This window comes from Sarcophilus harrisii, chromosome 1, assembly GCF_902635505.1.
Source record: "Sarcophilus harrisii chromosome 1, mSarHar1.11, whole genome shotgun sequence".
Taxonomy (NCBI): domain Eukaryota; kingdom Metazoa; phylum Chordata; class Mammalia; order Dasyuromorphia; family Dasyuridae; genus Sarcophilus; species Sarcophilus harrisii.
The window spans coordinates 670,925,499-670,938,910 of NC_045426.1; the positions used below are offsets into that span (position 1 = coordinate 670,925,499).

Genomic DNA, 13,412 nt, shown 5'->3' on the forward strand with positions numbered 1-13,412 from the left:
GTCCAGGTGTGGACTTGAATCATGTCTTCCTTACCTGGAGGTCAGCTCCTCTATCCATGATACTTTGAGACTTTGAAAGTCTTTAAATATTTGAGAAGGTCACAAGGTGAGAGTCAGTGTGGTATAGGGAAAAGAACATTCTTTGGACTCACAAGACTTGTTTGAAGGCCTCCTCTGCCATGACAGACCTGTGTTTCTAGAGGCAAGTCCAGAGACTATCTCTTTGGGCTTCAGTTTCTTCAATTACAAAATGAGGTGGGGATAGGGCCAGATGGACGCTGAGTTTGCTTCTGTGTCTAGTTCTGATCCAATAATCTTGGGCAGTTGAGACCAGAGCTGGAGTTTGATTCTTAAATTCTAGTTTCCACTACATCATCTCATCCACTGGAGAAAGTAACGCTGGTTAGATACTGTCCTATAACTAGTTCAGGGTGAATGGAGCCTTGGCACAGGTGGTGATATTTACAGGGGACTGGGAGGCTTCTCCCTTGAGGGGTTCCACTAGCTTGCTACTCTGCTCCCTTGCTTGATTTCCCAGGTTGTTGAGAGGACATTCTTCTGGGGTCCACCTATGGCCACCCCCACCTTCTCCACCTGTTGCTTTTCCTCCCTCCTCCTAGGTATTGGGGGTTGACTAATGATATTATTTCAGGGGTGTGACAAGATCTCCTTTCCCCAGTGCTACAATAAACTCTCCTTGGAAATAGGAGGCTGATTTTGTCCAGAGTTCAAAAATTCCTTGATGTTTCAGCACCAGTTAGAAATAAAGAAGGGCCAGGGGATAAAAAGGGATATATTTTCCCAGCCACTCTAACCTCCTCAACCCCCACAGATATGAGCAGCACCTTTACAACCAGCATGACAAGCAAGTTTGGTCCAGAGGCTACATCTTCCTACGCCACAACCCGCCTTGAGCCGTCAAGTCCAGACCCTGGTGGGAGCCGGTCCACTCTCCCGAATGCTTCTGCAGTGAAATCTCTGGATTCAGGCGTACCTGTCACTTCATTTCCTGTAGGGACCAGCCCAAACTCAACAACTCCCATGTCTGTGGAGCCATCTAAATCTTCATCCATGAGGACTAACAAGACTTCTCCATCATCCCCTCCCACTTCCAAGGTCTCAGGCACTGGGACAAGTATATCTGTTACTCCAGCCCCAAGGTGGGGGGAGAGCTCATTGTCTCCGGGCCCCACGTCCAGCAGAGCGGTCCCCAGGATTCCCCCTGTCACATTTTCTCCTCCCCACCAGGACTCCGGAATAGATGTCACATCTGACCGAGTGACAAGCACAGACCTGCTTTGGTCTACTCCCTTAGCTACGACCCCCTTGAAGGTAGGTTCCAGCCCCACCGAGACAATTCCCTCTAGGCTCACAACCTTGACAACAAGAACCGTGGCAGAGAGTGTACCCCCTTCCAAAGTCACGTCAGTCCCTCCACTGTCAGCGACCTCGGCTTCTGGCAGCAGCGCTCTGCAGGTAGAGATGAATATGGCTACCTCTGCAGAAGGCCCTCCTTCCCAGGCAAGGAGCTCTCCCTCCCTGGATCCTACTCCATTTCAGGAGCCTTTGTCTTCTGGAATCTTCCCTGAAATGACTGCCCATATGTCTTTGGGCCCGATTTCATCCAGCTTTCCCACTTCCACTCCTCCTGCATCCTGGGTAAGCACAGCATCTCCTGATGCTATGCCTTCTCAGGGGGCCACTGGGACAGCCAGCATCACTGCAGGATCAGAGAAGGACACTGCAGGATCATCCACACAAGCTACCATTACCTCTATGGCTGCTAACCATCCGGTCTCTCACCTGCAAGAGACCACAGTGAGAGTGGGCAGCACCCCGAAGAAAGAGACAGCTCCTGATTCCACTCCTTCTACCTCTCTGTTGTTGACAAGTAAGGCTCCAAACTTCCCTTTAGGGAATGGTGCAGGGGGACCTTGGAAAAAAGACTGAGTTGGAGTCTTGGAGCAAGACTTTCTTGGCTTGTTCTACAGAGGGTCCGTGTTTGGGGATACGTCTGCTGGACCCATGTAGCCCCTCAGGTCTCCCTGCACACTAAGTGGGAAGGTGGGCTTGGGGCAAAATTACCTTTTTCTTACTGTCGGCAGGAACTGGTGACTGTAATGACCGGATCTGTGGTGAGTGTTCTGTTGTCCAACAGAAGAAAGGGCTTTGGTGGTGGAGTTTCCTGAGACCAGAGAGAGAGAGAAAGAGGGATGGAAGGCATTGTTTATCTCCTTGTTCTTTGGGATTAGTACCTACAGGAACAGTTTCTTTTCCTTCATATTGACTGATCTCTTGGTACTTCTGACATCCTTTTCTTCAGGTAGCAAAGCGGGTATGCTGCCTCTCTCAAGAACTAGTGATCAGACAGCTTCGACAAGTAACCTTCTGGCAACAGTGTCCACTGCCATCCCCACGGGTGAGTAAAAGCAGCAATTTGGTGCAATGGATGGAGTGCTGGGCTTGGAGATGAACTCAAAAGCTGGCCTCAGATACTTATTGGCTGCATGACTTCACGCATGTTACTTTCCTCTGTCTACCTCATTTTCCTTACCTGTAAAATGGGATCATAATAATAGCTATCTCTCAAGGATCACTTAAAACTGTCTGCCTCATTTTCCTCATCTGTAAAATGGGTTAATAATTTAATATGAGTATATTGTACATAATATAATCATATAATAGTATAGTATATATAATTACTATGAGTAGTAATAATAATAGCTTTCTCCCAAGGGTGTTGAAAATAAAATGAGAAAATAATTATAAAATGATTAGCACAATGCCGGGCATATATAGTGGATGCTTAATAAATGCTTCATTTCTCCATTGGAAATTGCTTTTTTGCTGAAGCTGATGACAACCACGGCCATGTCTTGTGAAGAATTTATCTTGTTTAGGTTCCTGTTTTCTGCTTTTTGGTGATGTTATACTGATTTACTGCTTTGTTGTTATAATAGTTGCTCAGTCATTTCAGTCTTCATGAGCCCGTTTGGGATTTTCTTGGCAAAGATACTGGAATGGTTTGCTATTTCCTTTTCCAGCTCATTTTACAGATGAGAAAACTGAGGCAAACAGGGTGAAGTGACTTGTCCAGGGCCACACAGCTAGTAAGTGTCTGAGGCTGGATTTGAACTCAGGAAGATGAGGCTTCCTGATTCCAGGGCTGGCACTATGACACAGCTCTCCCAATTTATTGCTAGGGGCAGAAAAGGAGTCTCTAATGGGAAAGTTTGACATCAGACAATGAAACCCCCTGTCCTCGCTCCAATCCCTCCCGATGGCATGAGAAGATGGTTGCCTCATACCCAGTTTCTTCCTTTTGGAACATGTTATGGGTATAGAGCACACTCAGGTCTCAAGGGACAAATGGGATCTTGGGAAACTAATTCAATTCAGCCCCTCCTTATTTTATAGGTGAGAATTCTCAAGTTGAGTTGAATAAAGTGGTTTGCCTTTATTAGCTGTGGGTCACACATCTAGTCAAATACCTGGCACATTTTAAGCACCGGATACTTTCCTAATAAATGTTTTAAGTGTTTAAAGCTGAATTCAAACCCAAGACCTGCCGACTGCCTGTCATATTCAAAGTCCATTCCCCAGTATGGTCCAAACCAGATCAAAATATTTAACAAATTTAACAAAATAAATGAAAACACAATGTAAGATAGATAAATAAAAACACAACATAGATAAATAAAAACACAATACAACACAGATAAATAAAACAGCACCACATAGATAAGTAAGTGTAGATAATGTTAATCTATGGATTTCTAAGTCAAGTCCCACAGGGGTCCATTTTATCCGAGTTTGACACTGTTGCTGCTACAACATGCTCCCTCCCACATTAGGCCAAATGAAGGGAGTTGCCCCAAATCGCCAAATTAAGAGTCAGGACTTGAAGCCAATCTTCTGATTCAGGGGTAGGGCCACTGTGCTGTAGGAGGTTGGGAGTAAGAAGGGGTCACACAGGGAGGAAATGGGCGCGGGGGTCAGAGTAATTCCCCACCGGACCCCTCACGGAGCCCCCCTCTAGCCTTAGGCCTGCCCAGCAGCTGGGGGTGGGCAGGAGGCGCCACGGCTACACGTCCTATGACCAGAGAATCCCCAGAGCCCTCCAGCATCCCTGTGATTGGCTCCACGCAGGGAGCTTCTATCTCCGACACTCCGACAGGGGCAGTTGTCATGGAGACAGTTTCTGGCCCTGCTGCCATTAAGTCCACCAGCCTCACTGGGTCTACTGCTACCGGCAGCCCAAGGAGCAAGCCACCGACAGGAACCATCTCCCCTCCACCTGAGACGTCACCAGAAGGAGTGACCCAGAGCGCCAGAACCACCTCCGTCTCTCCCATCCCAGCTGTGCCTCCCAACAGCCCAGGCTCTAGCGTTCCTTCCAAGACTGGCCTGCTGGGGACAGTTTCCTCTCCCACACCTCGAGCAGGCACAACTACTGGTGAGGGTCCCGGCCTACCACAAACTCCTCAGCCCCCTGTTGATTCTGCCCCCTTAGAGACAGGCTTCAGTCACCTTGTCCCTCTGTCCTCCTCTCCTGCAGCTTTCGGTGCCAAAGTCACACGGGGGAGTCCTGCTTTGGACCCCCGGTTTACCATGTCCACCTCCAAAGAGAGGACAGACACCCAGGGAGGGACAGAACCCGGATCAGACCTCCTCTCTGCTACTCTACCGGGCAATATCCCTAAGACTGCCGGAGGGGACACGAGTGTAGCCACCTCATCCACTGAAGGGACAAGAGAGAACGTGGCAGGGTCGAGCGCTTCCCCTGAGCCCACAGACACCCCCATCATCACCCAGACATGGCAGCCCAGCTACCTGGGTGCCCCAGCTCCTCCCTCGGCAAAGGACCCACTTCCCTTTCTCTCCACTATGGCCCCCTCACCCTCTGGCTCAGGGAGCAGCCTTTCTGGTGCTGACACGAGTGAAGAGACCACTCCACCCACTGTTCCCATCACCCCCAACGGAAGGTCTAGGTCAGCGGGATCCATTGACACCAGCTCGACTTTTATCAACACCGAGATCCCGTGGATGAGCCCTAGCTGGTTCTCCACCACCGTCCTGGCTGATAGGTCCAGCACAGTGGACAGTACTCCGGACATAGAGGCCAGCACCATTTCCTCAGGGACTTCCAACTCTACTGACTACAGCCTTAGCTTCAAGACAAGTCCTCCTAAAGGCTTCAGCACAGACTCGATTCTCGACTCAACTCTCTCCCATACCTCCAGTAACGCATCCGAGGCCAGGCTGGGATCAGAGACAGATTTTTTCTCAGTACCGACCCGAATAGCCGTTTCCACCATCAGTGGCTCCATGCCCACAGCCAGAGAAAGCGCAGTCATCCCAGGGGGCCCCGACACAGACAAAGACGTGGTTCTCACCATGTCTAAGTTAGAAGGCATAATCCCCGATTGGCAACAGGCACCAAGGGCCCCTCCCGTGGCAGAGGAGATGACTTCGACTGCTCCCGGGACTGAAAGGACAAGCCTGACCCCAGCAGCCAAGGTCGCTGACAACAGTCCCATTTTTCTGTCCGAATCCTATCCTGAACTCCCAAGTAAAGAAGCAGAGGCTAATAGAGCCGTCCCCTTGTCTACTCCCCGTCCTCAAGGTCCACTGTCCCCGGGCGTTTCAGAGAAATTAGTTCTGTCTCCCGAGTCAGCTTCAGGAGAGACCTCTCCCGATGACATTTCCCCTACAGCAGCCCCAGAGAGCAGCACTGTCAGGGTTACAGAGGCGAGCCCTGAGTCGGGGCTGACAAACGTGCCATCTCCCGTCAGAGAGAAGCCGGGCGGGCAGATCGCAACGGCTCCCAAGGAGGTGCAGACGGCAGCAGCGCCGGGGGGCTCCCCTGCGTCCGCGGCCGCACCCGCGCCCGGCAGCATGCCCCAAGAGTCCCCGCAGGCCCACTGGTTTGACGTAGCTCCTTTTGAAAAGTTTATCAGTGAAACCGAGGAGAGCTCCTGCGGGCTTCCGTCCTCCATGAGTGTGAACAATTGGATATCCTTTGTCATAACGAAATCACGGATAATGGAAGCTTCTTCTCAAATCATGGCTCTCAGAAAGCTCCTGGGTCCTGAACAAACGGCGGACTCTGAGGAGTCTGGGACCTCGGACGTCGCTACTATCGGCAGCGAGTGGTTGAGCTCGGGGATGGCTGCCGTGACCACGTTGGTGGATGAAGAAAATGCTCCAGGTGCTCCAGATGTGGAGAGCAGCGAGGATGTGCCTGGGACATCGGGCTGTCTAGAGAGCGGCGCTGGCCCCGTGATACATCCTCCTGCACTGCCCCGGACACAGTCCTCTGCCTATGTGACCAAAGCTCAAGCCCTAGGTGCTACAACGGGAGCCGACCTTGAAGCAGAGACAGGCTCTTTTCTGGCGCCGACCACAGCAGCAGCTTCTCCTACCCGCAGCTTTGTGCCCACAATGGGAGGAAGTAAGGCCCTCCCAGAGCTCTCTCCCGCAGCCCGAGCCCCCGGTTTTGCGACACGTGGGGCAGGCAGTGGTCTTTCTTCGCAGCAGCCTCTCACAGCGGCTGCCCCTCTATCTTCATCGGGGGTCACTTGCGCAGAAGAGGAGGTGACCGTGGCTATCCCTAAGACTGAGAGTGTAAGTCTGAGCCCCAACACCAATGTCACAGGCAGTCATGTGTCTCTGCTGTCCCTGTATTGCTCTAAACTCCCAAGCACAAGTTCAGAGACTAATCTGGCCACCCCCAGGACCACTTCCTCAGCTGATAGTTCAACATCTTCTATTCAGTGGGATATTTCAGTGCCTGAGCAAGAACAGAAAGAGGTTACCCTCCCTGAGCTCCCAGAAACAACCCACACTGCACGCCTGCATCCCGGCTCCGTGGTGTACCAGACTACTTCTTGGTCGGAGAGGATGGCCTCTTTTAACCTCCCCACTATAAGAGAGGAGGGGAACTTCTCTCCATCTGTCTCCTCGTCCTCCAAGTCCTCAGATAGTTCAGTGACCAATATTACAACCGGGGAAGAGATGGAGGAAGCCGTCTGTTCGTCTTTTGACCATAGAGATACCAAAAGTCAAGAGCAGACAACCAGCTCTAGGGGATCCATGGCCACCACGATGGGCCACAGATGGTCAAATTATAGTTTGGCCTCTACAAGTGCTCTGGTGCGCCAGGGAAGGGGCATGGGAAGTGTTCCGGCCCCACAGAATGGCAAAGTTTTTCCTGGTACCTCTGAGGCTATGGAAAGCAGCCTTGGCCTCAAGTCAAGTCGATCCACTTGGTTCAGAACAGACTCAATTGTCTACATGACTCAAGATCAAACTCCAAGTTGTATATCAGAGATTGACCTCGGAGCAGACACGGAGCCTCTGCCAGCACCAAGCACAGAAGCATCCTCTGGTGCCAAGGATTCTATGCCCATCCCTGGAGAAAGCACAGACACTCCAAGGTCCATTAGTCCCATCGAAGCGGTGACTCTCACCATGTCTGGGACAAGACCCAGTCCTTCTTTGAAACATCCCCTCTCTTCATCAGTCTCAATGGCCCTTTTGGGCGCCATGAAGACAGAGAAGATGGCTTCAGCTTTCCCCGGTTCAGGTCCGATCCACGGCATTAAGGCAGCAGGCATCAGCCCCAGTTCCATATCTGTCTGCCATCTAGACCTCCAAAATGTAGATGCTGAAGCTAGTATGGCCACTCTCTTGACCACTTCCTCTTCCGATATTTTAGCATTTTCAGACTATGAAACTGAGGGACAACGCCCATTGGCAGTGCCTTCTGACTCGACTCTGAGGGAGACTTTCCCTGAGGAAATTTCCTACCCAGCTCCCGAGACCCACTCTGCCAAAGCCACGGGAACAAATTCTCCTCTGTCACCGGCTAAGGCACATGCCATTTCTATCGCCGTCCCAGAGACGCCATCTGCCCAAGCAGAGACAGAGCCCATCCCAGCTGCCTTTCCTCTCACTATCCTGAGGGATACCTCAGTGCCCTGCACAGAAACCACGCCCAATAGTGAGATGCCGCGTGCAGTGCCCAGGATGACCTGCCGACACACCAGCCTGCCCATAGCACATCCGGCCACTTCTTGGTCCAAAATCCCAATCTCTCTTGGCGATCTTGAGGAGATGAACCGCTCTATCTCTACAGACATCACAATATCCACTTCCATGGCTGGAGGAAAAGCGATAGAAGTTGCTCCTCTTGCCACTGCTGACTTCCTAGAGACTACCGTTCCTGAGCAGGCAACTATCTCTGAGAAATCAGCCAAGGAAGCCTTCGCCACTGGCGTCACAGAGTCAAGTTCAAATTTGGCCTCCCTGACCGACGTAGAGGCTCAAGAAGGTGAAGGAGGCCATGGTCCATTTTTAGAAGCTAGTACTATTTTCCCTGAGACAGCTGACCCTTTCGGTCCAGACACTGACCTGAAGACAAATCCAGATAGAGGGGCCATCCCAGAATCAGCCGTGTATAGGACACTCATGTATTCCACCTCAAGGACCAGCCTTGGAGCAGAGTGTAAGACTCTAAGCCGTACCGTGTCAAGGGCAAGCATCGGAGCAAAGACATATCTGCCCCAGGAACCAAGCAGAGAAGCAGCTGAGGAGCCTGAGCTTGTTCCTGGAGATGATTCTTGGTCTTCTAGATCGTCAGAAGCCACAATTGTCACCATGACTGCCTCTGCCACCAGCCCTCCTTGTCCAGAGCCCCTTACTCCATCACCCTCACCGGAGCTCATTCCTGTGGCCAAGGAGATGGAGTCTGACGTCCTTGGAGCTGAAAGTTCCTCTCCGACCCCTACCAGCGAGATGGCAGATGTTGTGTATCGTCCTGACCTTCCAAATACGGGGGCAGAGACTGGCCTCGTTGACCTCCCAACTGCATCCTCTTCAGAAGCCTCAACAGGCTCAGACCTTGAGGATGGAGGCCCCAGTCCATTAGTTACACCTCTTGAGTCAGCACCTGAAGGGATGCTGTCTGGTTGGAGGACACAAGCCAGCACGCAGCTCCATTCCACAAAAGTTTTAGGCAGGCCCTCAGCTTCCACCCTGACTCTGGTCTCGCCCACTGTGGCAGAGAGGCTGGATACCTGCCCGGCTCTGCAGAGGGCTGGCCCATCTGCAGACCCCTTGGGGAGGAGCACGCCATGGTTTAGTTCTTACTTTGAGTTCCCAGAACTCCCTCAGCTATTGCACCCCAGCTCTGAAGTGCATCTGGCTACTCCTTGGTTTGAAAGAACCAACTTCACAGAGACCCAGCGATACTCCGTATCTGCCCCGCCATCCTCCACCGTTGTGTGTGCCATGGATCTCTCTGAAGTACAGGGGGAGGAAGCTCCCTCCCCATCCCCTCGTTCCACAGAGACCACAGCTTCTGAGCAGGCTACTAGCTCTACGGGAGTTTTGGCCACTACTGGAGGGTTGACCATGGTGAGAACCAGATGGTCAAATCCCAATTTGCCATCAATGAACCCTCGAGTGGGCAGTACAACGGGCAGCACCCTGGACTTAAGGAACAGTGGCTCCCCCGGGACTTCCCTCTCAACTCAGAGTGGAGCTGGCTTCTGGATTAGCCCTCCTGAAAGGCATAAGGGAGGCTCAGTCAGCAACACCAACCTAAAGTACACTGTAGCTGCTCAGGAGGCCAACCTGGCAACAAGAACCCACTCATCTTTGGCACTAACTACTGCACTCGATGTCTCCAGTACCAGCAGCCCCGTGGTTAACCCTGGAGAGAGCCCTGCATTCCCAAGGTCCCCAACTACAGCTCAAGTCACCATGAGTACTGCAGGTGCTGCCCTCCCTGCGGCAGAGAGCCTCATTGTACCAACCCCTGCAATCTCATCAGGAGCTCCTCCCAGGGATGGGGAGCTGGGTTTACCTGGCTCCGGGATGGAGAGCTCACACCTGAGATCTGGGAGCCAACTCAGAGAATTTATTCCGCCTGCTCACCATCCTGACCTCCCACATGCAGGAGCCCCACACCTGACCACCTCCTTCCTGGAAATTCTGTCCTCCTTAGACAATGTGACCCCCCAGCCAGGTTCAGCTGCCACATCTCTTAACTCTACGGCTCCTGAGAGCCCAGAGGTCAGCTCAGCTTTCCCTCTGACCACCTCATCTGCTCTAGCTACGGCCAGAGGCGCCTTGGCCAATGCTGTCGGAGAGAGCCCTCCGGTGGCTTTCTCTGCAGATCCCATCCCTGCCACCACCCGTGGCTCAGCAGTGACCACTCTAAGCCTGACCTCTTTAGTCCTTATAGGACGTGACCCTACTGGTAGTGAGGCGGCCAGCGGGGCATCTAGCTCCCCAGAGCAGATACTGACAACTAGCTTGACACCTGCAGCTGCCTCTGGCTCAGTAGCCTCTCCTCCCACAATGCTGTCTGGTCTTACAACACTGGCAACAGGAGCAGGTGCCCAAAGGTCTCTAGGGGAGAACACGCCCTCCCTGGAGCCAGGCTTAGGGACCAGCCTTTCTGTAACTTGGACCTCACCCCTGTGGAAGACCCCATCTTCCATCAACCTAGATACAAAGTCAGGGACAGGAACCCCCAGGAGCTCCCCTGTCCTGGTTGTCACCACTTTTGGTGAGTCTGTACCTTCCCTTGGGGGTCTGTACCTGGGGACCCCCCAGTGCATCTAAGCCCAAAGTGAATCTCTTCCTTGAGCCTTCACTGCCCCTGCATTCTGGATGAGTGCAGCCCCCATGACCCTGCTCCTTCATGGTAGGGGGGAGTAAAGATGGGGCTGCAAGGACAGTTAATATCATTGAAGTAGAGGCAGTGTGGTGTATTGGATAGACCACTCAACCCAGTGTCAGGAAAACTTGGGTTAAATCTCATCTTTGATGCTCTATAGCTGGGCAGCTATAGGCAAGTCACTTACTTTACTCGAACCTCAGTTTCTTCATCAGTAAAGTGGGGACAAAAATAACCTGTTTCAGAGGGTGTAAATGATGTATGTAAAAAACTTGGCAAATTCTAAACATCATATGAACGTGTTGTGTCGCATTGCATTACAGGTTCAGAAAAGGGTTCATTGGAAACATCCAAACTAGTGACACCTCCTCCGATGGACAAGACACGTGCAATAGAGACAACAGCCTCATCCTCCCTCGAGACCCCAGCCACAGAGAACAGTGTTTCTGAAGCAGGAACAGACTCTACTGTTCCAGCCAACCCCACCCTCCTTATAAGTAAGTAACCACTTGGGGGTGTGGTGGAAAGAGCTTAGCACTTGGGAGCCAGGAAGAATTGAGTTCAAATTCTGCTGCAGACACTTATTAGCTCTGTGACCCTCTGCCTGGTTTCCTGATCTGTAATGTCACCTACCCTCATGGCTCACAGGGCTACTGGAACACATGACATGTAAAATGCTTTGCAGGACTTGAAGGGCTATGTAAAGGCTCGCTGTTATTAGTGTTATCACTACCAGTGCCGCCTTCCCTTTGGGGAGCCCAGTGGAGGACATGGAAAGTGGAAGTGGGCTGTAGCCTGTGAGGTTAGAGCCACAAAAAGAGACAATTCTCCAGGTCCACTTTTTGGTCCTGATTTCAGGACCGTGTCTCAGGTGGTGCCCCAGACGTCCTCCCATGTCCACTCCCCTGCACACTTCCCTGGAGGATAACTTTCAAGCTCTCATATCACCCTCTCTTGTCTTTTTTCTCCTCTTAAATTTATTGTATTGAGGCCTTTTTACATTGCCTTCACTTCCTCATCCTTTAGCACTCTCTTGCTAAAAAAAAAAGAAAAAGTCAGAGAAGCATGAACCGTATCTGAGAGTTTATACCTCATTCTGCACCAGTAGTCTACCACCTCTCTATTGAGGAGAGCTGTCTGCTTCATCAGCCCTTTGGAGTCAAGATTGGATATGATACCAATTTGATTACTGAGGTCCTTTACCTAGGGTTTTGTGGAAAAAAAACTTTTTTGAGAACTGTTATTTTTTAAAATAATAATTTCACTTCCCCCTCAATTATATATAAAATATATATATTTTTAAATTTTGAGACCTATATTTCAATAGATCGACATCCTATGTAATCCTATGTATACATTTAAAAAACATGATGTTGAGAAGGGGATGGAATCCACAGGCTTTATCAGACTGACTGTTACAAGGGATCATAAAAAAGGGTTATGAATCCTGCTTTAAAATATTGCCTTTCTGGGGACAGCTAGGTGGTGCAGTACATAGAGCACCTGCCCTGAAGTCAGGAGGACCCGAGTTCAAATCTGATCTCAAACACTTAATACTTCCTAGCTGTGTGAACATGGTCAAGTCACTTAATCCCAATTGCCTCAGCAAATAAATAAATAAAATAAAAATTACCTGTCCTTTTTTGTTGGTAGAAATGGGATTTTATTATTTTTTTTGTTGGGTCTAAAAAAAATGTGGTATTGTCCACTGACAGGCTAGAACTTTGAAGACAAAATATCCTGGAGCCTATGCAAGTAATATTACATGTTCTAGGCATACAACATATATTTAGAGTTAAAGATGGTGTATTTTCCTCCACAACCGTCTTCATGTGTTTGACATGACTGAGCCTGGTGTCTTCCCCCATTCTATTCTTCAGGCACAGTACCCTCCTCAGATACCCCGGGTCATTTGGGTACAGATGAACCAACAAGTGACCCTTTAGAACCTGTGAACACCTCCAATCCTCTGGGTAAGTAGAAGTTTTCATTCTGTTGTTAATATAAAAGGAGCTCACTCCAGAGCTGAAGGTATTCTCAAGGCCAGCTAATCATCAGTGTAGCAGCCGAGTGTCAGAGAAGTGAGTGGATTTGCTGAAGGCCTGCTTCCTTATTCTATCCCTTACTCAGACTAATCAGATCAGAACAAGAGCTTTTCTTTCTGGGCTCACATTTTATTTTCCTCTTTCTTCTACTTGTCTACTTGCCTGGAATTTTATTGGGATGGACAGGTTTGTGAATTGTAATAGGCCATATCGCTTCAGAGTCTGGTGCTGTTAAATGCCTTTTTAAAAACACAAATTGGAAGCCACTAGTCAATTCCTAAAGATACCACCTGATCTTTCTTTAGGAATCTCCCAGTCAACCTTGGAGAACATGGATAGAGTCTCCCCTACTATGGCACTCTCTCCCATCTATAATTCCTAGTGGAACTATGTGGAATTGCAGCTAAGCTTCAAGACTTAAACTATCTTGTAACTTAGTGACTCTTGCAAAGTTAGAGTAACAATTCTTAAATCAGCATGACATCTCGAAAAGTAGCATTGAGCTCTAAGACTGCTAACAACATTGTAATAGATCACAAATTTGGAGCTAAAAGGATCTTAGAGGTTACTGAATCCAACCCCTCACTTTACAGATGAGGAAACCGAGATCCAGAGAGATTAAAGGGACATGTCCAAGATTAGGCAGGTAGCAAGTAGCAATAGCTGAGTTTTGAATC

At 50.2% G+C, this 13,412-nt stretch overlaps 1 protein-coding gene across 5 annotated transcripts in view; it reads left to right on the forward strand.

Annotated features, from left to right (window-relative positions):
* Nucleotides 1-903: 903 nt before the first annotated feature.
* The window catches only part of LOC100924545 (mucin-16), a 169,033-nt gene continuing 156,524 nt past the window's right edge, over nt 904-13,412 (forward strand). For 2 of the 5 annotated variants that reach the window (XM_031948279.1, XM_031948280.1), the window contains exons 1-3: nt 4,174-10,579; nt 11,014-11,187; nt 12,571-12,663. In XM_031948279.1, the coding sequence (XP_031804139.1) occupies nt 4,189-10,579; nt 11,014-11,187; nt 12,571-12,663 (6,658 nt within the window). In that variant the 5' untranslated portion in view covers nt 4,174-4,188. Of the gene's footprint in view, nt 1,333-1,695; nt 1,892-2,323; nt 2,420-4,173; nt 10,580-11,013; nt 11,188-12,570; nt 12,664-13,412 lie in introns of those variants that run through there. The other 3 variants (XM_031948282.1, XM_031948281.1, XM_031948283.1) reach the window with 3 other exon arrangements.